This window comes from Myiozetetes cayanensis, unplaced genomic scaffold (genome assembly GCF_022539395.1).
Source record: "Myiozetetes cayanensis isolate MyiCay16 unplaced genomic scaffold, myiCay2020 scf5-8, whole genome shotgun sequence".
NCBI classification, from domain to species: Eukaryota; Metazoa; Chordata; class Aves; order Passeriformes; family Tyrannidae; genus Myiozetetes; species Myiozetetes cayanensis.
In genome coordinates, this window is record NW_026087742.1 from 115,991,537 (window position 1) to 116,016,912 (window position 25,376).

At 55.4% G+C, this 25,376-nt stretch overlaps 1 protein-coding gene across 8 annotated transcripts in view; it reads right to left on the bottom strand.

The window, feature by feature from the left end:
• STIM1 (stromal interaction molecule 1) overlaps positions 1-25,376 on the bottom strand; it is a 64,652-nt gene that overhangs the window by 15,965 nt on the left and 23,311 nt on the right. For all 8 annotated transcript variants that reach the window (XM_050332796.1, XM_050332794.1, XM_050332792.1 and 5 more), the window contains exons 2-9: positions 24,595-24,725; positions 19,429-19,543; positions 16,746-16,857; positions 15,648-15,763; positions 9,170-9,347; positions 5,573-5,750; positions 1,820-1,987; positions 251-351 (exon numbers count right to left, since the gene is read on the bottom strand). In XM_050332796.1, the coding sequence (XP_050188753.1) occupies positions 251-351; positions 1,820-1,987; positions 5,573-5,750; positions 9,170-9,347; positions 15,648-15,763; positions 16,746-16,857; positions 19,429-19,543; positions 24,595-24,725 (1,099 nt within the window). The remainder of the gene's footprint in view (positions 1-250; positions 352-1,819; positions 1,988-5,572; positions 5,751-9,169; positions 9,348-15,647; positions 15,764-16,745; positions 16,858-19,428; positions 19,544-24,594; positions 24,726-25,376) is intronic.

The window sequence follows — 25,376 nt, forward strand, 5'->3', positions numbered from 1 at the left end:
CATGAAATCCCCCAACCCATTCCATGATTAAACATCCTGCAGCCTCCCGAAACCTCACTTTGATAGGACTTTTAATTGCTCCACATAACTGTGATCCCTGGTTTCTCCCAGGTAAAATTAAAAGGTTATTGATGAGAAGGAGCAAGTCCGATCCCAAAGCCCCTGCCCAGGTGACAGGACAGTCCAGCCCATGGCTTGGGAGGGATGGAGGAGGGAGGCAGGGCCGAGGGAGGGGTTACCAGACACTCACTTTGCAGTTAAGATTTTGTGATCGACGTCATCCAGGGAGGAGCTGTGAGCGACGTGGAACGTTCCAAACAACGTGTTACGCTTCTTCTTGATCTTCTCAGCCTGAAATATCAGCAGAGAGGTCACAGGATGAAGATGACCTACTGTCTCCTCCAGGACATGAACATCCTGGATGGGCTGGGACAGGAATAGTCCCTGCAGCTGCCTGCACACGTGGGACCAGCGGGAATGGTGTTGGTACTGAGGGATGTCATTCTCTGGCACAGGGGTGAGCAATTCACCAGCAGCAAGTACCAGCTGGGGGTTTCATGCTCCCTTCTCCCAACTTCCCAAAAATCAGAAGAACTTTGAGGGCTGTGGTGGAGTCCCCATCCCTGGAGGAATTTAACAGCCCTGTGGATGTGGCACCTGGGGACATGGGTCAGTGGTGGCCTTGGCAGTGCTGAGGGAATGGGTGCACTTAAAGGTCTCTGAGGGCTTTCCAAACCCAAACCATTCCATGCCTCCATGAACCGGGTACCTCACTCAGTGAAGGGCCCTCATAAAACCTTGGCTTGTCTTTCCCATGAGTAACCACCCAGAACACCCCACTGATGCCCAGGGGGTGTTGGTTTCGGCAAGATTTTTGTTTGAGTTGGTTTTGTGCCACTGTATTAAAAATTAAAGTCTCCACCCACAGCTCTTCAGTCCCCATCTCCAGGGGGAGCTTTGGGACTTAGGGAAGCCAAGGATGTAGATGTGAGAACTGACAGAGCCAAAGGAAACCTGTTGAAATGCTAGAATGTTCCCAAGAAAAGCAGATTAAGGCAGACAGATTTCCCTGCAGGCTGTGTATGGCCATGGAGACAAGGACTTGTTACAACAGCCTCCCTGAGCTCATCCCTTGGGGCTGGCACACAGAACCCAGGGACTGGGAGTGCAGCAGTGATTCACCCCATGGATGGCAGGCTCACGCTCGGGATTTCACTGCCTGGGCACGTCCAGCACCTGGAGCAGGGATTGAGCTGAAGAGGTGCAAAGCCTCCTGCTCACTGACTGCCCAGGGCACCAATCCCTGTCTCACACCTTCCCAAGGCTCCAGTGACACCCAGTAAGGCCCTGCCCACCCAAGAGCCTGTGGCTCATTCTAACCCTCCTCCTCCTCCTCCTCAGCCCCATCACCCCTCAGTGAAGGTTTGGGCTGCATTTTAAAAAATGCAAATTCAGGTAATGAAAAAAGAAACTGCCTTTGACCTGAAGGAGGGCAGGGATAGATGGGATACTGGGAAGGAATTCTTTCCCTGAGGGTGGGCAGGCCCTGGCACAGGTTGGGCAGAGAAGCTGTGGCTGCCCCTGGATCCCTGGAAGTGTCCCAGGCCAGGCTGGACGGGGCTTGGAGCACCGTGTGCTGGTGGAAGGTGTCCCTGCCCATGGCAGGGGTGGCACTGGATGAGCTCTGAGGTCCCTCCCAAGCCAATCCATTGTGGGATTCTGTGATTCCACAAAACAAAGAAGGTGCAGAGAAACCAAACTGTGCAGGTCCCACTGCCCAAACCCTCCCGTGGTCGGACGAGGACGCTGCAGCTCTCACCCCTTCCTTGGCCACCAGCAGCTGCTTCTCCGCGTTCTGCTTCTTGATGTTGTAGTACTGCACCTCCACCTCGTGGGTCAGCTGGAGCCACTTCTGCAGGGCCTCGGGGGCAGCCCAGCTGCAGTGGGACTCCAGCTCCTTCTCCGCGTTCTTCAGCGCCATCCGCACCTGCAGGGAAGCGCTGGGATGGGGGCGGGCGGGGGGGACACGCTGCCCTCCTGCACTCACCCCACCCCTGCCTGCCAGCACGCCCCTTCCAGGCACCAGAGCAAGGGCAGAAGTCTCCACACAGCTCCATCCTTGGCACGGCAGCAGCAGGGGTCCTCGGGAGGAGCGGTGCCATCCTGCACTGCAGGGACGGGAGGGAGCGGAGCGCAGCCACCCACAGACCAGGCTGCTGCTCCAGAACCACCTACAGACAATGCCTTTCATCCTACAGCTGAGCTCCCTCCTCAGAAATTCCCAGCCAGCACAACGCTGTGCTCCCTCTCGACCCCTCCATGTCAGCTCCTCTGCCACAAACCCTGGGAAAACCCTCCAGAGCCAACAGTGCAACGCATGAGGGAGTTAAAGGAGAGCCGGGCTGGAGGTGAGGATGCTCAGGGTGTTTATTGCAGCCTCCAGACACCTCTGCAGAGCTTCCTGCTGTGTGTAAATCCCAGGGATCCTCCCCCGGAGGCAGCATCCCTGTCTCACCCAGCTCCCAGCCAGGCACAGGGAGCTCGTCAGGAGACACTTCCAGGCTGCAGCAAGTGAGGCAATGTTTACACACAAAACACGTGCTGCAGGTCAGGAAAGGAACAGCATGGCTGGAATCAGTCATTCCTGGGGTCCCTCCTTCCCCCAGCCCAGGCTCCCACACCCTGAATCGTCCCAGAGAAGGGAGAAGGTACCGGACTAGAAGGAAGTGGGTGAGAAGCCAGCTGAGGACACCCAAATGTCACAGAAAAGTCTTTAGTGCTGGAGACCATCAAGGATTAACTCCTCCCTTCCACTGCCCACCATGTGGAGAGGCTTTGACACACCTGAAGCCCGACACAAGCCCTCCAGGAAGTGAACTGGAGCACTGGGAGGATGGGAATGCAATCCCAGGACAGCCCCACCCGTGGCCAGGACTCCCCTGCCCCCACAGCCCCCGAGGCTGGGGGGCTGCCTGGTTTGACACTGCACAACAGGGTTTCTTTGCTGTCAAAACCCACCCAAAGCAGCTCCCAGATCCCTCCCTACTCCTGCTCCTCCCAGCCCACGGGCACAGCCCTTCTCCTCACGTGGTGGGCAGGCGCAGGGAAGCGTTTTTGTGAAGGATTGCTCAGACTGGGATCCCTTCCCTCAGCGTGTTATTCAGCTCGGTCACGTCTCACCGAGCCCACAGGGCTGTGATTCCCAAGGAGCCCAAAGCCCCAGGTTATGGGCAGATCCTCTGGAATCCCAGCTTTTATCCCGAAGAACCATCCATGAGGGGCAGCCCAGAGGCACCGCACACAAGAGGGCAAGCACTCCCATCACATCCCTGGGATTCAGGCCTGGGCAGTACAAAACTGCCTAAAGCAGCCCCAGGGTTCCCAATTCAGAATGGCAGACCCCAGGTTTTTCGTAGTTCTTCTTCAGGTGCTGCTTCCACCACAGAGGAACTCTGACCACCAACCACCAGTGTCTGGGATTTGGGAATATGGAAAGTAAGTGGGCAGGAAATCTGGCACTGGGTGTTTGGGGTACAGGAGTGCTCAAAACACTTACAGGAACAATGTTTTTAGGGAATGGTGGGAAGGGGAAGTGGTGTGGAACAACAGGCAAGGAAACAGTGGTTGAGATGAGGGTCCACAACCCAAACATTCCCGGTTCTGCAGGGAATCAGTGCAAACAGGAGCTATTTTGTGTGTGTCCATTGTCCTGGGAAGATCTCTACAATCCCATATGGATCACTAAGAGCCCCTCTGCTCTGGAGCCAGGCTGGGAGAGCTGGGGGGGTTCACCTGGAGAAGAGAAGCTCCAGGGACACCTTAGAGCCCCTCCCAGGGCCTAAAGAGGCTCCAGGAGAGCTGGAGAGGGACTGGGGACAAGGGATGGAGAGACAGGACACCGGGAATGGCTTCCCAGTGCCAGAAGGCAGGGATAGATGGGATGGTGGGAAGGAATTCCTGGCTGGGAGGGTGGGCAGGCCCTGGCACAGGTTGGGCAGAGAAGCTGTGGCTGCCCCTGGATCCCTGGAAGTGTCCCAGGCCAGGCTGGATGGGTCTTGAGGCAACCTGGGCTGGTGGAAGGTGTCCCTGCCCATGGTAGGGGTGGCACTGGGTGGGCTTTAAGGTCCTTCCAACCCAAACTAGTCTGGGATTCTGTTCCATGATTCTCTCAATGTCCTCTGGGTTTGCAGCCCCACTGGGGTCATGGTCTGTGGGAGGGTGACCCAAAGGAGAGGGCTGGATGAACATCCCAGGAATGTGACTCCAGCAGGGTGCATGGGATGTGTCACTTCGGTGACAAGAACCATCTGGTGCAGTGGAAGGTCTTGGCTAATGTTCCCTGGGATCAGGGACTGTGGTGACCTGGGAGGAGCTGAGGGGTCAGTGGGGGTGGCTGGTTAATGCCATGTGTGTCTGGGGCTCTGGGACAGTGCTGGGGTTACATCACACGGTGGGTCAGTTGGACAGTCTGTACTCACCCCGCGGCCCTCCCGACGGACTCTGCGGAACAACAGAGGGCACGTCAGCTCCTGCCAGCTGGGACTGCAGGGGAGCTGCACAGGGGCCTGGGCCTCTCCAGAGCAGGGAATGAGGGCTGGGGGCACCTGAGCCCACCCAGCCCCGTCTGATGGCCCGAAACACAGGGACCCCGTTCCCATTCATCCCAGTGCCTGTCCTGAAATGGAGCTCAGTGACCTCGTGGAGAGGCTGGACAGACACTCAGGAGGGAGAAAGGATGTTGGATTAGGAGAGCAAGGCTGGAAACAGGCACCTTCAGGCCTCTGGGCTGTCACTGCTCCGAGCAGGAAGGGAATTTGCTGTTGGCACACCTGGCTGTGCTGCCCCACGGCTCCCGGGACACTCGGTCCTCCCTTGCCACTGGAAACCCTGGATTCTTGCCTTGTTTTCTTCCCCATCCTCCACAGTGGCAAAAAAGCCTGGGCACAGTCAGGAGGATATGCCAGTGGCCTCGGAATAGCCAACGGATTTGCTCAGCTCGTGAAGTCCTGGCTCACACAATTTCACTCTGAACTGATCTACAGCTTCAAGTCAGGTAGGAATTGTCCCTCAGGTGAGACAGGAAACAGTTACTGCAATTGTGGGTTTGGGGAGGTTCAGGTTGGATATTGGGAAGATTTCTCCATAGAAAGGGCTGTCCAGGGAGGTGGTGGAATCCCCATCCCTGAGGGGATTTAATAGCCACATCCATGTGGCACTTGGGGACACGGACAGTGGAGGCCTTGGCAGGGCTGGGGGATGGTTGGACTCCATGGTCTCCAAGGGCTCTCCCAACCCAAACTTCATACACCTCCCTGATGCACCAGAAAAGCACAGAAAGCACAACCAAACTCCTTCTAAATCTCTCCTAAATCCATGGATCCAAAAAGAGAAAGACCTTATGGTTTGGAGAAGGAGGCAGAATTCCCAGAGGGAGCAGCTCCAGGGCGAGCCAACCCCTCTCCTGCTGCTGGGACGCCACGGGGAGCCAACCCAAACACTCTGTGCTGCCACGATCTCCCCGGGGGATGAAGCCCCTGCTGACACATCTCCCGAGGGAGCACATCCCCCTCACCTGCTCCAGCTCCTGCTCGGCGTATTTCTGCCGGCTCAGCTCGTTCTCGGTGCCCTCGCGCAGCTCCCGCAGCCGGTGAGCCTCCTGCTTGGCAATGCTGATCTCGTCCTGCAGCTTCTTCTCCAGGTGCACCTTCTCCACCTCCACGGAGCGGTGCTCCTCCTGCGCCTTCTGCAGCCTGGAACGCACAGGGAGCGGGGCTGGGCTGGGCTCTGCAGCCCTGTGGGGAAGGAGCCCACGGGGCAGGGGCTGCCCACCACCCAGCCCAGCCCTGCTCGTGCCAACACACACCGGCAAAGGCAAGGACAAGGAGCTTGGGAAGAAATTAAACTGTCAGCTGCTCAACTCTGCCCGTTTGTTAAATACTCAGGATGCGTTTTCTTGCGCATCCGGATCTCCTTTAATAAGCCTCAAATGAAGTTGAGTTTTCAGCGTTTTCCAAAAGTGGAACTTTACCAAAGCAGAGGAGGGGCAGATCTGCCCTCCCCAGCTGGAGGCCCAGGCCCTCAGTGGGCAGCAGACTGTCCCAGGAATCGTCCCTCCCGCGTCAGGGGGGCACTCCGGGCTCTGTTCCGCTGGCCCTGGACGCAGCACAGCCGCAGGATGGGGATTAGGATCAGGATTAGTCCCTGCTCTGGCACCAGGCCCAGCCCAGAGCCTGTGGGGTGTCCCCAGGGAGCCACACAGAGCGGCTCTGCCATGGATGGTTGGACTGGATGACCTTGTAGGTCTCTCCCAACCCTTGTGCTTTTTAGGATTCTACTGAATTGTTAATAAAAGGGGCTGATGTTCTAACTGTGCTCATCTGTGCCTGGTCCATCTCGGGAGCCAGATGGGTCCTGGCAGCCCCAGAGATGTGAAACTCAATGGTTTTATGGCCCAAGACGGCCCCCAGTCACCATCTCACCCCTGAGACCCTCTCTGGAACAAGCCTCAAATCATGGAGGGCCCCTCTCCAGGGCAGCTCCCTGAGTCCCTGTGCCCAGAAGTTGTTGTCCAGGTATTTCAGGAATCTCCTGGACCTATCCCAGCTGTGTGGTGTTCCCAGATAACACCCAGCAAACTGAACTCCCCCAAGGACAGAGCAATGGGGTCAGAGGTGTCCCCAGATCCCTAAACAATAATTCCTTGGAGCCACCATCCTGGCTGGGTGGCCAAGAGCAGCCTCCCACGATGCCACCCGTGTCATTTGTCCCTCAGTCATGGAATCACAGAGTGGTTTGGGTTAGGAGGGACCTCCAAGCCCATCCAGTGCCACCCCTGCCATGGGCAGGGACACCTTCCACCTGCCCAGGGTGCTCCAAGCCCCATCCAACCTGGCCTTGGACACTTCCAGGGATCCAGGGGCAGCCACAGCTGCTCTGTGTCCCTTGGGGGCTCACAATCCAGGTGCTGATTTTACATACAATCCATACATCTTCAATACAGACCTTCCCACACATTCAGGCATCAGTAGGATGTGCCAAGACATGAACCTGATGAGTCATTTAATGGACTGGGAAGTGTCACTGCTGAAGGATGTTCTCAAAGGTATTTGGAAGATGAATAAATAAAGGGCTTTTGTATCAGCATGTATGAGCATTCCCAGCTCCTCAAGACCATTCCCGAGCTGTTCAGCAAATCACAGCACCAGGCACTGGAGAGGCATCCAGTGCCTTCCCAAGCTCTGCTCAGCACTGAGCTTCACTCAGCCAGGAAAGGAGGGGACTTCAGGCTCAGGCACAACTTCTCCACAAGTCCAGCAGAACTGGTGCTGTCCAGAGTCTGATGTTTCTACAGTGGCTGAGGACCACAACTGAACCTTGCTGGGGCCAAGGAACGAGGAACTGAAGGAGTATTTGAAGTATTTCCCCTCAAGGGGCCTCACCAGGTCCCCAGTTTGCCTCCCACCCCTTGAGGTGCAGCTTGGTGCTGTTGGTGGAGGATGAGCCCTCCCAGCTGCTCTGGGTTCAGGCTTCAGGCTCGAGCTAAGCCGAGCACAGGTGGCTTTGTGTTTCTTCCTATCAGAAGTTAAGAGTTTCCCAGGAACATATCCTTGTTTATGAGGCTGTGCCCTTGGCAGCAGGTCCCAAGGTGGATCCCACAGGCACATTCCCAGGGGCTCGCTGGTGTTTGGAGCTCTGAGGTGACACCACGCCGAGGCCCCCTGGCCTGGACACGACGCTGCTGCTGCTGCTGCAGGAGATGGACGTGCAGAAAGGGATCCCTGTGTCCCTCTGGATGGAGAAGAAAGAAACCAATCTTTCTTTGGGAGTATTTCCAACCTGTGACTCCGGGAAGCTCTGTGGAACCAGCTGTGGGTTGGAGCCGGCAGAGGGGAAATGCACTTCGCCTCCAGGCCAAAAATCAGGCCACGCCCTGGGGTGGCACCACCCGGTGTGGCATCATCCCCTGGGTGCTCTCAGGTGTTGGATCTCCTCACAGGCACAACTGGTGCCATCACAGTGCGGGGAGAGGAGCCTTTCCAGCAGCACTCACGTGTGGGACAACTCCTGAGGACGTCATGAGCACACAGGGAAGAAATCCTGCTGCAGTCCGGGGGTACATCGTACACATTCCAAACACTGGGCTGTTTGCAGGACTCCAGCCGGACATCCTCGGCATCCTGAGGCTTGCACAGGTCACTCATTGCACTCCCCACGACTGGCCAAGGTGGGTACCTGGGGTCGGGCTTCGTGTTCCACTGGGAACGTGACCATCGCCTTACATGGCAGTCAAATCAAGGTTTATCCTCCAAAACTACACTCAAACCTCATGGCAAACAGCTCCAGCCCCAGCCTGTCACTCTGCTAACCTGCCCCTAAAATACCTTACTGCCAAAACACCCCATGGGTTTGTCATCACCAGGGGGGAAGGCTCAAACAGGAGGACGGCTCAAACCAAAGAGGGAGGGGGTCAGGAGAGGAGCCCCTGCAGGTCCCTCCTGCTCACTCAGGTGGGAGCAGCTGGGGGGATTCTGCCCCTCTGCCATGCTCAGGTGAGACCCCACCAGCAGAGCTGCCTCCAGCCAGGGAGACCTGAGAGCCCCTCCCAGGGCCTAAAGGGGCTCCAGGAGAGCTGGAGAGGGACTGGGACAAGGGATGGAGGGACAGGACAAGGGGGAACCACCAGAGGGCAGGGTTAGATGGGATACTGGGAAGGAATCTTTCCCTGGGAGGGTGGGCAGGCCCTGGCACAGGTTGCCCAGAGAAGCTGTGGCTGCCCCTGGATCCCTGGAAGTGTCCAAGGCCAGGTTGGACGGGGCTTGGAGCAACCTGGGCAGGTGGAAGTGGTCCCTGTCCGTGCACTGGAGGAGCTTTAAGGTCCTTCCCAACCCAAACCATTCCATGATTCTCTGACTCTGTGGAGGAACAGGCCAGGTGAACACGCACACAGCTTTACACACAGCCTAGGAAGTGACTCCCTGCAGGAGCCCAACAGCCATCCCTAGCTCTGGAGGCTGCTGGCAGGTTTTCCAGGTCCCTCAGGAATGGACTGATTCTGGTATGAGGCACCACAACAGCTAAAAACAGTATTTGCTGAAATCCAAAGGAATAAGGACCTTGCAGAAAGAAGTGACAGCTGAGAGCTCCAGCTGGGTGGACACACGGAACCTACCGCTCCTGAAGGTCGTGGAGAGACTGCTCAGCTCTGTGGAGACCCTCCAGGTCCTTCATCATCTTCTTCATGTGCTCCTTGGAGTAGCGGTTCTGGATGTAGGCGAACCAGCAGCCGCCCACCCCGATGACGATGGACACCACCAGCATGAAATCCTTCAGGTGGTTGTGTCGGGTCACTGGAAGAGACCAGAGACACTCCTGAACTCCAGGGAACACAATGACTCGCTCCCAAGTCCTTCAGCTGTACCAGAGCGGGACAGGAGAACTCAGGACAGCTCTAGGAGGAGGTGTGGCACGGGACTCGCAAAGGGAACGAGCTACGTCCATGTCTAAGGGGAAACCAGAAGCTTCACAACATTCACTCGATTTGGAGACACACTAAAAAAAAAGGAGATGAAATTCCAAATCTTACAGCTCAGATCTGCCTGGCAATAGGTGACCCAGGAGGGACTGCACACAGGAACTCCCAGGAGAGCTGCGCTCTCCCAGGGCAGCGCAGGCAACACTGAGCACAAAGATAAGCAAGATCAGTGAGAGCTGAGAAGGAAACAATTTCACAGAATAAACTGAAGGAACACAGCTGTGATCCCAGAGCTGGGGCAGCACAAGTATCAAGCTGTCAAGTTGCCAAACTTTCTACACAGTCACAACTCACTGTGGAAACTCCCTTTTTCAACAGTTGCTTCAAAAAAAGGTGTGGATGCATGTGAGAGAAGGAGAGGAAGTAAGTGGGGGCTCAAGTGCTACACAAAGCTCAACAGAGACAAGCAGACTTTTTTTTCCTGTAACTATTTGTCAAATCCTCACCCAAGTGTGTGCTGAGAAAGCCACAAAGCAAAGAGCAGCTCAGTCACGTGAGCTCTGACTCAGTGTTCAGTATCCGCTGGTTTTGAACCCAACAAGGGGAGAGTCACACCAGATATTGGGAAGGAATTTATCCCTGTGAGGGTGGGCAGGCCCTGGCACAGCTTGCCCAGAGAAGCTGTGGCTGCCTCTGGATCCCTGGAAGTGTCCAAGGCCAGGCTGGACGGGGCTTGGAGCAACCTGGGCTGGTGGAAGGTGTCCCTGCCCAGGGCAGGGGGTTGGATCAAATGGACTTTAAGGTCCCTCCCAAGCCAACCTCTTCTGTGATCACAGCTAAAATGTGTGTGTCACACTGGCAGAGCTGGGGGGACAGGGAAGGGGCCCTGGGAGGTGGAAACCTGAGGAAGGAATGTAAAGCACACCATGGAATTCCAGGGCTTGGGCGCTGCCCAGCAGCCCCACACTGGATCGACACCTGGGGGGACAGCGGTTCCTGGGACAGAGTGGCTTTCCCTACGTGGGGAGAAGTGCCCAGGACCCTTCCCCAAGTGCCCAGCAGACACACAAGCACCATCTCCCTCGTGGTGGACACCAGGTGTGACCCATCACCTGAGAGCTCCATCACTGTGAAACCATTCCCGTGTAAATCCATCCCCAGAGAAATAAACACGGAGAAGGCCGGGCCGGCTTCCCATCCCGGATGGATTATCACAACATCCTCTTCCTAAGGAGCGTTCTGGCAAGTCGCTGCAGGTCTGAGATTTTGAACCCTTTTATTCGCCCTTTGGAGCCCGTGGGGGTGACGTGTCCAGGTGCTTTGTGTTCCCCCCACCCACAGCCTCTCTCTCCCTCCCTGCTGCCGCAGCCGCCCCCAGCCCAGGCACGTCCCGGTGCTGCACAGAGTGAGCCCTGCCAGCCCCACCCGGCCTGATTCACCTCCTGCTCCCAGTCCCCCTGCCAGCCACCCCTGGATCCAGCATGGCAGCACTCAGGACATCCTTCCCCTGCTCCAGCTCTGGCTCAAGGCAAGTGGGAAGGAAACTAAGGAAAACTCAGGTGGGATGTAAACGTAGAGCCATGGAATCACAGACTGGGGTGGGTTGGGAGGGACGTCCAAGATCATCCAGTGCCACCCCTACCACGGGCAGGGACACCTCCCACCAGCACAGGGTGCTCCAAGCCCCGTCCAGCCTGGCCTGGGACACTTCCAGGGATCCAGGGGCAGCCACAGCTTCTCTGGGCAACCTGTGCCAGGGCCTGCCCACCCTCCCAGCCAGCAATTCCTTCCCAATATCCCATCTGACCCTGCCCTCTGGCAGTTTGAAGCCATTCCTGGTGTCCTGTCCCTCCAGCCCTTGTCTCCAGTCCCTCTCCAGCTCTCCTGGAGCCCCTTTAGGCCCTGGGAGGGGCTCTCAGGTCTCCCTGGAGCCTTCTCTTCTCCAGGTGAGCCCCCCCAGCATTCCCAGCCTGGCTCCAGAGCAGAGGGGCTCCAGCCCCTGGAGCATCTCCGTGGCCCCCTCTGGACTTGCTCCAGCAGCTCCACGTCCTTCTGCTGTTGGAGCCCAGAGCTGGAGGCAGCTCTGCAGGGCAGAGTTGCTGCCTTTGGACTTGTTGTACAAGGACTTTCTGTAACTTCAGCTCGTTCCCTACTGCACCTCCCGCCCTGTGCCAGAGGCACCGTGGGGCCATTCCCCAGCCAAGGCTCAGATTGTTCTTGTCCAGTTTACTGTGACTTCAATTCCACTGGATTTGTCCCTCACCCCTGGCTGGCACAGCCTGTTCACAGCCTCTCCTCCTCCCGTGTGGCCTCGGCTGCTGCTGCACTGTCCCCCAGCACCAGGCAAACTGGGCACACGCTACACCCGCCAAGGCTGCAGGAGGAGGCAAAGTGCACCATGGAAAACGGACTCCTCTACCTCTTTTCTTCCCTTTTTCTGGGGGAAAGAAAGGGGAACAGGCACAGTTTTACTAAAGACTGTGGTTGTTCCACTTGACTGCAAGACATAATGTCCTGTGGGGTTTGCAGCTCTGCCTTGGCTTTGTGCTTGAAGGAAGGTAAAAGGATCCAAAGGGGCTGAAGGTTTGAAACTGCAGGAGAGACAATCTGGATTAGATACCAAAGAAAAGCTTTTACAGTGAGGGTGGTAAAATGGAGAAGCTCCCATGGCTGGAGCCCCTCTACTCTGGAGCCAGGCTGGGAGAGCTGGGGGGCTCACCTGGAGAAGAGAAGGCTCCAAGGAGACCTGAGAGCCCCTCCCAGGGCCTAAAGGGGCTCCATGGCAGAAGGTGGCACTGGATGAGCTTTGAGGTCCCTCTCAACCCAACCCAGTCTGTGACTGCCTGTTGACATCCAGCCCCAGCCTCCTCTTGAGTCCTTAAAACTCTTCTTTTTGCCAGTGAACCCGCAAAGCAATCATGGAAGGAAGCAGATGTCCTGATTTCCCTTGGCCATAAGAGCAGCCAGACTGCTCAGATTCCCTGCTCCTGCATTTGTAGGGTCCCAGTTGTCCCTCCTTGCAGAGATCCCAAACCTGAAGCTCCACAGGAATGCCCAGGTGCCTCTGGCACATGGAGTGAACAAACCATGGGATAACAGTGCCGGACCCTGGGGAGCCCATGGAAGGGCCAGGGCTGCCTTTCAGCCAAGGTGCAGGTAATCCCAACCCCATCCAGGGAACTATAAATATTTGGAATGGATGGTAAATCTCAGGGTGATAAATTCAGCTGGTGTTTGCCTAGGAAATCCTACTGCTTTAAACAAATAATGATTCAACTGGGCTCAAAGGACTTGTCAAAAACACGTGTAATTCAGTAAAGGGAAAGGAATTGGTTCTACCAGTTGCTCCCAGTCCTGTCCATCCTGGCCTTGGACACTTCCAGGGATGGGGTATCAGTAACTTCTCTGGGCAATCTGTGCCAGGGCCTTACCACCCTCACAGGGAGGAATTTCTCCCCAGTTCCTAAAGAGAATCGTATCACAGAATATGCACAAGCAGCCGTGCCCAGCTGTGGAACAAACCCCACCTGGTGGACTCCTCTCCTGTGATGTGGGGCTATGGAAACCTCTTCCCAAACCCCACAGGCACCACACAGGTGCCACTCGCTGGCCTTTGGAGAGGTGGCCAGGACAAGTCCCTGGATGGATGGGGAGATGGTATCCTGGATGGATAACCCGGGGCACAACATCCTCTTTGTCTCTGAACCTCAAACTCTGCCACCAAGGAGCCTTGAGCCATCTGTGAGGAGACAAACGCCTCGGTCTCCATCACTTCAGGGTTGAAAGAATCAAAATTTAATTTCACTTGTCACAAAAAATATCCATTGTTCTGAATGTTACTGCTTGTTTTCTGAAATTCTGCCCTCCTATTCCCCCGTTTCTCCTGGTTTTCCTCCCCTCTCCCATCCCTGGGAGTGTCCAAGGCCAGGTTGGACAGGGCTTGGAGCAACCTGGGCTAGTGGAAGGCGTCCCTGCCCATGGCAGGGGGTGCCACTGGATGAGCTTTACGGTTCCTCCCAACCCAACCCAGTCTGGGATTCCATATTTCACCTGAAGCGTCCTATTTTGTGCTGGATGAATTCCTGAAGCACAGGAATGGGACACCAGGGGGACAGACACAGAAGGAACAATCACTTCATCTTGCTTAGATTATAATTGCACCACACTCCCCTGCACTCGGGTTAATTACAGAGCCAGGGTGGTCAGACCTGTTTGCTGCAGCAGAGGGCACGTCTGGAGTCTGGAAGTGGAATCCAGACCTGGTGGGATGGCAGGAGCCCATGGATCCACCTGGAAATGGGCCAGGATGGAAACTGGTGCTGGCTGAACCTCTGCCACGAGCCACAGGAGACACCAGAGAAGAAACTCTGCAGCCCTGGGGTGGGAAAGGCTTCGCCCAGCAGCAGGAACCACCCTGTGTCGGCGTGCTGTAATCCCAGTCCCCAGGGACAGTGCAGCTCCTGCAGCCTGAAAGGTCACCAAGCGCTTCCTGAAGCTCCCCATGGCTGGTGAAGGGAGTTTTGCAATCCATTCCTGAAGGAACTGCTCTAGATAAACAAGCTCTGGCTGTGACTGGAGACCAAGCCATTCAGGGGCCCAGAAACCAGGAAATGTTACCTTCTAAAAGGGTTAAATCTCCACTTCAGCTGCAGATTTCAAGTATTTGCCCAGCTCCCACACCTGATGCATAGAGAGTCACAGAATCACACACTGGTTTGGGCTGGGAGGGACCTGAAAGCCCACCCAGTCCCACTCTCTGCCCTGGGCAGGGACACCTTCCACTAGCCCAGGTTGCTCCAAGCCGGCCTGGAACACTTCCAGGCACAGGGATCCCGTGTCTGTAACAGCCTCCCGAATCGGAACAGCCTGACCAGGAAGGTTCACTGCACACTTTCATCTCCCTGACCCAGGGAGGCTCATTCCAGAGCCCAAGAGGCCGCAGGGCAGAACAGAATAGCTCCAACAGGGAGAACAGCCATTAATCTCAACCCATTACAAGCCATTCACGTGGCCATTTACACAGCACCAGGAACTGCCACAGAAATTCCACCTCACAGGAGCTGCTGGGCTGGAGCTGCTGCTGGACGGGCTTGGAGCACCCTGTGCTGGTGGAAGGTGTCACTGCCCATGGAAGGGGTGCCACTGGGTGGGCTTTAAGTCCCTTCACATCCAAACCAGTCTGGCTTCTACGACTGATGCTTAAAAAAACACTTAAAGAACAGAGGAAGCCCCAAGTGGTGTTTTCAGAAGCACAAACTCCAGCCATCAGCAGCACCAGCTCAGGGAGTTCCTGGGTCATTTCTACCATTTGCACCCTGTCACCCTCATTTTAAACCTCCTGCACTGGGGACACATGACAAGTAAAAGGGGAAGAGGAATTCTGTGCAGGGAGAGCTCAAATCATGCACAGGCAGCACAGCCTGCCCTAAAATCCCCCTTGTATGCACAGGGCTGGGCTCTGATCACCTTCCCAGAGCACCCAAAGCCCATGGGAAAGCCATGACAGGGAGGGAGGGAGAAAAAAGCACCTTTAAGTGGGAGCAGACAGGAGCCAGAGGGAAGGGATGCAAAGGGAACACCCCGAGCACACCGAGATAGGCATCAGAGGGCTTGAGATCTGACCGAGCCTGGAATGAGCTTCAAAGGAGCTCCTCATGGCAGCCATCCCGAATGCCTTCCCACCCAGCCTGCTGCTCCTTCCCTGCTCCAGAGGCAGGTCAGCCACAGCCTGAATCTCCAGCAGAGCCCCAGGACACCCCAGGAATGGCAGCAGCTCCCCTGGGAACAGGCAGGGTCGCTGCCCTCCAGCCCCTCAAACCCCCCACACCATCAGCACCACTGGCAGGACAGGAAGGTTTTACCCTACGGACATGGGAGATCCCAGCAAGAAGGTAGGTCTGCAACCCTCAGAACAACTGACAGAGATGGGAATGCCAGCCCAGGATGCCTCCAAGCTGCAGAGCTGCTCCCATAAATCCAGAGACAAGCTGTTCCTGCTCCAGGGAATCACACTGGGATGATTTCCTGGGGTGAGGCTGTGTGGGGCAGTTTGGGTCACCCAGGCCTGCCCAATCTGAGCAGACACAGATCCTCAGGATCAACAGCCCCAGAACCTGATGGCCTTGGGGTCTTTTCCAGCCTCAAAGATCCCGTGCCCTGGAAGTGGGGTACTCACAGAGAGGAGGCCCGAAGAGCACCGTGTCCAGCGCCTTGAGCTGCAGCTTCTGCCGGTGGCTCCGGTCGGTCATTTTGAGCACAGTCCCCATCATGGTGGCGTTGTTCACTGCCAGCCTGCACGGGGGGAAAGCAGAGCAGGATTCACCTGCATTCACAGCTGACCAGCAGCAGGATTCACCTGCATTCACAGCTGACCAGCAGCAGCAACAGGGAGGCCACAGGAGCAGGACATGAGAGCTCCCTGCTATCAGGACAAAGGAAATCCCTCAATGCTGGTGTCTCTGACCCAGGGTATCTCCAGGACAGGGTTTACAGCATGTCTTTGGGAATGGAGAGAGCAGGAAAAACCAAGGCCAGGCTTATTTCATTAATCCTGACAGCCTGAGGGACTGACTTCCCATCAAAACCCACCTTCTGGTGTCCTACCAATCAGTAATAGTTACTTTTTCACCAAATCTCCTTTGCCATCCTGTGTCACACGGAATAAACTACACTTCTCACTTGGAAGAAATGTGGACACACCATGTGCTGCCTCAAAAACCTCCTTGTTTTATTCCCAGTTAACTGGGATTTATTCTCAGTTAATCCCTTCTTCCCAGTCAGTTCAAAAGCCCCTTTTTCAGTGACAAGAACCTTTACCCAAAAAGCTGCACTGAGGTTTTTCCAACCTGTTATAAGTTTAGGCCAACTCACAGCCAGTGTTTCTCTTATCCTGGCATTATGAAATGATTTGGGTTGGGAGGGACCTCAAAGCCCATCCAGTGGCACTCCCTGCCATGGGCAGGGACACCTTCCACCAGCACAGGGTGCTGCAAGCCCCCGTCCAACCTGGCCTTGGACACTTCCAGGGATCCAGGGGCAGCCACAGCTTCTCTGGGCAACCTGTGCCAGGGCCTGCCCACCCTCACAGGGGAGAATTCCTTCCTAATATCTAACCCAGGTTTCCCCTCTTTTCTCTCCAAAGTGGAGCAGAACAGGAATGAGACTTTGCTCTGCCCATGCCAAGGAATGACGTGTGAAGTCAGGAGCTGCCTGGGCTCTGTTTTGCCCCTGGCACACATGCCAAGAGGCTCCCGGGGACACAGAGGGCACTGACCTGGGCATGGCATGGCCGCTCAGCTGCAGCTTTCGGAAGGTCTCCTCATACTGGGGCAGCTCCACGTAGGTGATGAGCCACTGAACCACCTCATCCACCGTCCAGTTATACACTGAGGGGAGGCACAGGACAGGAAACAGCTTATTATGGGTCCTCAGCCCCTGAAACCATCCAACAGCAACAGCAGAGCTTCACCAGACACTCCCCAACCCACCACCTTCAGCAAGGGAAAAATCCCTGCAGAGTTCAAACACCACCCCCTGCAGAGAGGAATGATCCCCTGGGATTGCAGAACCATGGAATGACACAATGGTTTGGGTGGGGAGGGACCTTAGAGCCGTTCCCTGCCATTGGCAAGGACACCTTTCTCTAGCCCAGGTTGCTCCAAGCCCCATCCCACCCGGCCTGGGGCACACCACGCAACCCAGGTTTTTGTAGGACAGAGGGGGCGTTTTTATAATTCATCAACCCCTGTTCTCGCTCAGTCGGGCTGTGCTCCTGCAGCTCCTCCCCAGGCTCCAGCAAGCCTGGGCTGGCAATCTCCCCCTGCTGACAGGCAGCTCCTCACACGCCGCTGACATCCCCGATCCATCTCCTTCACACCCTCTGCAGCAGCCAAGGGAGGAAAAGGCCCATTTCCATTTCCTCTGGCTCCCAGGGCGGCAGAGCTGCACGGCCTCTGCCCAAATGTCAGCAGTGACTTGGCCCACAAGTATGAGAAACATCTCCCTGCCAGCTCCAGAGAGCCCAACGCCTCCGGCAGGGAGCTGAGGGAGCTGGGGAGAGGAGGGAGAGCTGGGGGAGCTGGGGGAGAGGAGGGAGAGCTGGGGGAGCTGGGGGAGAGGAGGGAGAGCTGGGGAGAGGAGGGAGAGCTGGGTGAGAGGAGGGAGAGCTGGGGAGAGGAGGGAGAGCTGGGGGAGAGGAGGGAGAGCTGCGGGAGAGGAGGGAGAGCTGGGGGAGAGGAGGGAGAGCTGGGGGAGCTGGGAGAGACGGGAGGAGAGCTGGGGGAGACGGGAGGGAGAACTGAGGGATGAAGGAGACGAGGAAGCTGAGGGAGCCGGGAGAGATGACAGAGTGAGCCCAGCACTGACCAAAGACAGCAAGGCTCCAAAGGAAGGTGCCATCCCCAGAGGTGTTTATTTTGGGAAGAAATCCCTGAGAACTGAGTTGGAAGCACGCACACTTGCCAAGATGAGCAGGTTCCTGTCCTGCCAAAATGGGCTGATCTGGTACTTCTGTGGCTTTGGTAGAGCCAGGGCTTCATCTGTCAGATATAATACTTGTAGGAGCATCACAGTCTTTATATTTTTGGATAATTAAGGGAAGAAATAACTTTTTATTTTCCACAGGTGTCCAGGAACAGTATCAATGGAAGGGAGGAAAGGCAAGAGCTTGGGAACAGCTGCAATGGGCACAGCTGCCCTGTCCCTTCACAGCAGCTCCTCACACCCACAGGAAGGAGCACACCTTTCCTACAAGCCTGATTCCAGTTTTATGACTGAAGTTCAAGCTCCAAGATTAGGCTGCATATATCCCTGGAAGAGTTCCAGGCCAGGCTGGACGGGGCTTGGAGCAACCTGGTGTGCTGGAGGGGGTGGCCCATGGCAGGGGGCGGAACAGGATGGGCTTTAAGGTCTCTTCCAACCCAAACCTTTTTGTGATTCCAGGATATCAAACCATCCTTTAGATATTTATTTTATCAGCCAGACCTACAGGATGATGAATGGGAAAACAAGAGCAGGAACTCAGTCCAGCCCTGGGAAACTGTGATGCCAGAGCAGCTCTGCCAAAGCCGTGGCACGTCCGTGTCTGCCAGGAGCAGCTCAGCAATTACGGGACCTGGGGAGTATCATGGGATGTTCTCCTCCATCCCTTAATGATTTCTGCCCTTTGCCAGCTGACACTAAAATATACTCCAGACAAAACCATCTGTAAACAGCCTTGTAATGGGATAAATATTTCTTACAGGAGCCGTTCTGGGGCACAGGAGGCTCCTCAGAGCCGGGGGTCACAGGATCCCAGAGGGTGCAGAGCCCTTGGAGACCACCGAGTCCAACCCTCCCCCAGCACTGCCAAGGCCACCACTCACCCATGTCCCCAAGTGCCACATCCACAGGGCTGTTATATCCCCCCAGGGGATTTCCTGGGATGAATAACACTGTTTGGGAACAGCCTGAAGTTATTTATTTCTACATGGACTGGACTTAACCACACTTTCACTTCCAGGACTTTATTCTGCTTTCCCTTCACTACCTGAAGGAGCTTTCCAGGTTCAGAAAATTTCTGCAAAGGCAAACACGACCTGCAGGAAAACACAACCTGCAGGAAAACTCCCACGCAGCTCCACCAAATATTTAGGATGTAATTATTCCATTAAAATGCCAGCTGAAACTGGGAGTTTGACAGAGAATCTGGAACTGGAGAGCATTCAGCCTTATTTAACACACATCTTAGGGTGGAGAATCAAAACAATTTATACTTTTATGGCCACGCTCAGGTGCAGCATTAAGAGTTTGGAAGTGAGGAAATCCTGAAAATCCACCCCAAAAATAGGAAGCCCTGAGAGCACTGCTGCAGGGCAGGAAGAGCAGCAGCACATCCCTTCTGGGAGCTCCTCCCAGAGTATCCAAACCTCTTTGGCCCTGTTGGGAAAGGGTTTCTTTGCTTGTTTGCCTTTTTTTACCTTCAGATGTTTTCCAGGCCTTCCAAAGATCTTCCACACTGATGAGCTTGTCCTCTCCATGGAAGGTGCTGTGCTTGACTGCTGGGTCGTGGTAATTCAAGTCCTCCCTCAAGAACTATGAGAGGAATAAACAGCAAGATTAGGCTTTGGTTTATTTTTTAGAGGCATAAGGAGCATTAAAAACACCTGAAGGGAAAAAACCAACCAAACCACAACAAAACAATAACAATAATAACAACAATAATAACATAAGCTATTCTATAAATATATTATATAAATCATCTATTATAATAATAGACATAAACTTGTATTTCTCTCTAATAAAATCATTAGTTAAATATTTTTAGCTGCTGGTCTAAACTGACAGATCAAACTGGGTATGAGCATTCACATACATATGAACATATGTATGAACATACCCTTCAGGATTTCAGTTCCTGGGAAGACCAGCCAGGAAATATTCAGTTAGTAAATATGTTCAATTATTTTCATACAGATTAGGCATAATAAATAATTATAACCTCATTTTTGGTTTGAATTATAATCTCACCAGAAGTCCAGCTAAGTGGCACAATGGAGCCAGCTTTATGTCATTGGAATAAGAATTTAAAACATGATTACTTGGTTTGACCTGCACCTTTCAAATCCAAGCTGGAACAAATGCCACGGATGGGAGAGGAGGGAATTCCACTGAGAAATATGTATAAATACATATATCCCAATAAATACACATATCCCAGCTGTGGCTGCCTCATCCCTGGAAGTGTCCAAGGCCAGGTTGGACGGGGCTTGGAGCAGCCTGGGCTGGTGCAAGGTGTCCCTGCCCATGGCAGGGGGTGGCACTGGAGGGGCTTTAAGGTCCATTCCCACCCAACCCAGTCTGTGAAATCACCACCAGCAGGACCACTCACATTCCAGTGCCCAACAGGCAGAACCAAAAGAAGGGATAATTTCCCATTCCCACATCACCCAGGGCACGATCCTCACGCAGGCGGCTTTGCCCCATGCCCTTCCACGTGCAATGGGGTTACATCCACAGGGAAGTCCTCTGGAGGTCTAGAGATGGAGCTTTAACATCAGACAGGGCAGGGCAAAGCTCCAGGACAGCCGTAACATTCCAGGCTCCCTGCAAATCCACTGCGGGTGCCGCCGAGGCCACCCCGGGTCCCGGCAGCTCCGGCCTGGGGCCTCTCTGCTCTCCTGCCCTGGCTGCCCAAAGCTGGGGCAGCCCTTCCAAAGCAGGGAACGTGGCACATGGGAACGTTTGGGAAAAGGGCCCTCCCAGCAGGGCAGCCCTCCCGGTGGGTCCCGTCGTGACCGCGCGGGAACGCGGCAATGTCACCGCGTCACCCGCCGGGGCAGGCTCAGCTGCTGGGGAGCAGGGATCAGCTGCTGCTCGCTATATTTAGCTCGGGGAGCTCGGGAAAAGTGATCTCTTCAGCTTCCCCTCGGAGCACGGTCCCAAAACAAACCCCCAAGGACTGGTGGAGGGGATGGAGCTGGGGGTGGGGAGACCACCCGGAAAACGGGTGGGAAGGAGCGTGCAGGATGGGGATGGGGTTGCAGGAGCTGGGTTGCTCCCACCAAAGCCCAAGGAGACCTTAAAGCACATTCTTCCTGTGTACCTTCTGCGAGAAAAGAGTCCCAGAATGGTTTGAGTTGGGAGGGACCTTCAAGACCACCCAATTCCACCCCCTGCCAATGGGCAGGGACACCTTCCACTATCCCAGGTTGCTCCAAGACTTCCAGATGTTCCAAACCCCAGGCACAAGAACCACTGCATAAAATCCTGACCTACTTGCAAACCACTGAAAAGCAGCACTTTCAAGTGTTAAAGATCCCATTGATCCCAGCCCTGGAGACACCCAAAACTCAGAGTCTTGGGAAGGGACTGGACCAGCATATCTAAGCTCCCACATGGACCATCTCCAGAGATCCTATGGAGACAACCCCCAGCCTTGGCCAGGCTGCAAATCCACAAGAACAGACGGAAACTGAGTCAACCCCAAGTCTCCCACCAAGTACAGGGAACGACAAACCACAGGCAAAGCAGCCAAAAGCAACGGGAACGGAACCGCAGCTACAAAACACAACTGGGATGAGCCAAAATCACAGCGGGAAGACTTGGCTTGGGAATGCTGCGGATGATGCTCTGGGGCTCCCAACATCAGGAGGACGTGGAGCTGCTGGAGGCAGTCCAGAGGAAGCCATGGAAATGCTCTGAGGGCTGGAGCCAGGCTGGGAGAGCTTGGGGGGGCTCACCTGGAGAAGAGAAGGCTCCAGGGAGACCTGAGAGCCCCTAAAGGGTCTAAAGGGGCTCCAGGAGAGCTGGAGAGGGACTGGGGACAAACATGTTGGCTGAAGGCACACTCAGAAATCAGTGTATCCTTGGAATGGGATTTTCTGGAGGGTTTCTTTTCATAGAATCACAGAATATCCTGAGTTGGAAAGGACCCCCAAGGACCATCCAGTCTAACCCCTGGCCCTGCCCAGGACACTCCAACAATCCCTGTCCCTGGGAGCATTGCCCAAACTCTCCTTGAGCTCTGTTTTCTGTGGGTTTTTATCTGCAGAAGCTGCAACTACTGAAATGATTTTTCAAACCTTCCCATCCCTCCCACATCCCTGGGTCTGTGCCCATCCTCCCTCCCCAGCACCACCTCCCGGCTGTGCCGGTTCCAAGGGCCAGACCGGCCGTGTGCCGGCAGAGCTCCCTGTGCTCCCAGTCTTAACAGCCTTCCTGAGCCATCAATTCCATCAGAATACAGAAAACTCATGTCTCCAAGGCCTCTTGCTGCCCAGGGAACCTGCTCTGGATCAGGGGTTGAGAGGACTCAGGGACTGATGGAGCAGCAACACAAACCTTGTTTCCTCAGGGAAGCAGGCAGAACATCCCAGAGCCACTGGGAACCCACATCCCAAAGAGCTGGAGCTGCCTTTGGAGTGAGCACGAGGGCAGAAATAGATCCCTATTTAGAAGATTTCCCTGAGAGGGAAAGCTCTTTCATTTATAATTGAGGCCAATGATGTCATCTGAAACTTCATTGAAAATTCACCTCCCGAAAGGAAAACAGTAATGATGATTTATGGACAGTGCGAAAGTTGTGGAACAAAATTCCACCTATAATTTGGATATTTTAAAACCACAGTTGTCTGTGTCTCCACTTCTGCCCAGTCAGGGCTTTCAATCCAAACAAAACATTCCCATAACCAGACCCCAAGAGAAGGGGCCAAATTAATAAACGGAAATACAAAGTCCTCAACCAACCAGGGTCATGCCCATCCCAGGTTGGATGGGGATGGGGCAACCTGGGCTAGTGGAAGGTGTCCCTGCCCATGGCAGGGGGTGGCATTGGATGAGTTTGAAGGTCCCTTCCAACTCAAGCCATCTTGGGATTCCATGAACCCCATAAAAGGTTTAAATTTGAGCCTCCCACATTCTTCCCAATAATCCCCCGGCAGCTGTCCCGCTGCACAGACATGGAGTTAAACCTGGTTACAGGGTCCATGTGGGGGGACAGTGATAACCTTGACAGGGAGAACTCACAGGAGCTGGCTCAGGGAGGGAAATTCCTGAAATACCTCGTTCAATGGCTCCAGAGCCCATTGACAGGTGAATTTAATGCAACTTTTATTAAGGTTTCAAGCTTAGTAGAGGTAAAGCAGCAACTTTAAAGCAGTATGGAATCAAAGGAACATGGAATCACTGAGGCTGGATGTGACTGGCCCGGACAACCCTTTCCATTAACAATCTTCCCAGTGTCCACCTGAGCCTCCCCTGGCCCAGCTGGAGGCCGTTCCCTCTCCTCCTGTCCCTGTTCCCTGGGAGCAGAGCCCGACCCCCCCCAGCTCCCCCCTCCTGTCAGGGATTGCAGAGCCAGAAGGTCCCCCCTGAGCCTCCTTTTCTCCAGGCTGAGCCCCCCCAGCTCCCTCAGCCCCTCCTGCTGCTCCAGCCCCTTCCCCAGCCCCTCCTACAAGCAGAGGAGCTGCTGGAGCAGGATCAGCACCCCAGGGCTCAGCACTGCTGGGATCCAGCCTGGAGGGCTTGGAAGAGTGGCTGAAACACCAGGGCAGCGATTCTGGAGCCTTTTAGAAAAACCCATTGAGTTGGTCACACCCTGGCAGTGCCCCTGTGCCAAGGCTCCGGGCAGGCGTTCCTGGGAGTGTTGGTACCAGGAGCTCCACGACTCTCAGAGAGACAGAAAGTGCCAGTTGTGCCCAGCCCTAAGAACACCAGGCTTATTCCTAATTTAGTGCCAGGGGAGCAGAACACAGGGAGTGAACTCCAAAGCTGCCCCAGCAGTCCGTGGGACAGGCCAAGCTGCAGCTCCAGCAGAGCGAGGAACTGCCTCCAGGGAAAACACCTCATCTGAAGAACTGCAACTGGAAGATTTCCATTTGTTTGAATTCCTCTGCCAAGTCGGATTGAGGGAGAAGGAATGGCACTGCAACGTGGGAACAGCCCCCAACTCCACCAGCTCCTGTGACACGAGGGCTGTGTCCCTGGGGAACGTCACTGCTCTGAGGGGCCCTCGGGATGGCTGGATTTGCCCAACAGACTGAGTTGTGAGTTTGGAGGGAGATTTAACCTCCATGATGGTAAATTCTTTATGTGAGGAATCCCTTTTCAGGGCCTAAAGGGGCTCCAGGAGAGCTGGAGAGGGACTGGGGACAAGGGATGGAGGGACAGGACACAGGGAATGGCTTCTCACTGCCCAGAGGGCAGGGATAGATGGGATATTGGGAAGGAATTGCTGGCTGGGAGGGTGGGCAGGCCCTGGCCCAGGCTGCTCAGAGAAAGCTGTGGCTGCCCCTGGATCCCTGGAAGTGTCCAAGGCCAGGTTGGACGGGGCTTGGAGCACCCTGGGCTGGTGGAAGGTGTCCCTGCCCATGGCAGGGGGTGGCACTGGATGGGCTTTAAGGTCCCTCCCAACCCAACCCATTGTGGGATCCTGTGACCTGGGAGTGCAGAACTGCCTGTGAGTGGCAGCAGATCCCTTCCCCCATCTGCTTTCTTTCTGCTTCCAACACTTTTCTGTTTAGATGCCAGTTTTCCTTGGACGACAGAATTCCTCACCTCCAACAGAGCCCTGTGAATGAGCCCCCACAGCAACTGAGGCAACACCACAAGCACCTCCCCTTTTCCCAGCGAAGCCCCTCACTGACCTCGTCGCTCTCCTCCACGTCCACGTTGCCGTTGGCGTCGTCGTCCATCTGCTTGTGGATGTTGCGAACGGCCTCGAAGCTGAGCTGCTCGTCCTCGTCGTGGCACAGCGGCTTGTCGATGCGGCAGAACTCTGGGGGGACACGGCACTCAGGGGCTGGGACAGCACAGCGGGCGGGCACCGGCCCCGAGACAGCAAACCCACCAGCAGGGTGTCCCCTGTGGGCTGGGAGAGCACCCACAGAGCTCGGCTCTGCACTCACAGCAGGGACCGGCACTGCTGGCACCCACAGCGGGCCCTGTGCGGCCACCACAGCCCTAAAACACCCTGCCAGCAAAGGGCAGGGACTGCAAGGCTGTTCCTCTCCACACCAACCCCCCCAGCAGTGCTGGTGCTCCCGGGGCAGCTCTCCCAGCAGGCTCTGGCTCCTGGGGGCAGCTCTCCCAGCAGGCTCTGGCCCCTGCCCGCAGGGGAAGAGCTTCCCGAGCTCCATTTCTCACTTGGAGGTTGTTAGTGTTGGCACCAGCTCCAGCTGAGATGCTCTGGGAGGAAGAGTTGCGTGTTTATAAAACACGTCAATTAAAACAGTTCCCTCCTTCCTGATTATGGAATGGACTTTTCTGGCTGGCTTTCACATATTTTTCCACTTTTCAAGAGTAACAATCTAAATTTTGCTGCAGTCCCGAGTCCGTGGCAGCACCAAATGTGGCTGATCCAGCCCTTCTATGGCACTGCTGGGTGGCAGCATGTGACCTGCACTGGAGGGAAGGGAGATGCTCCCAG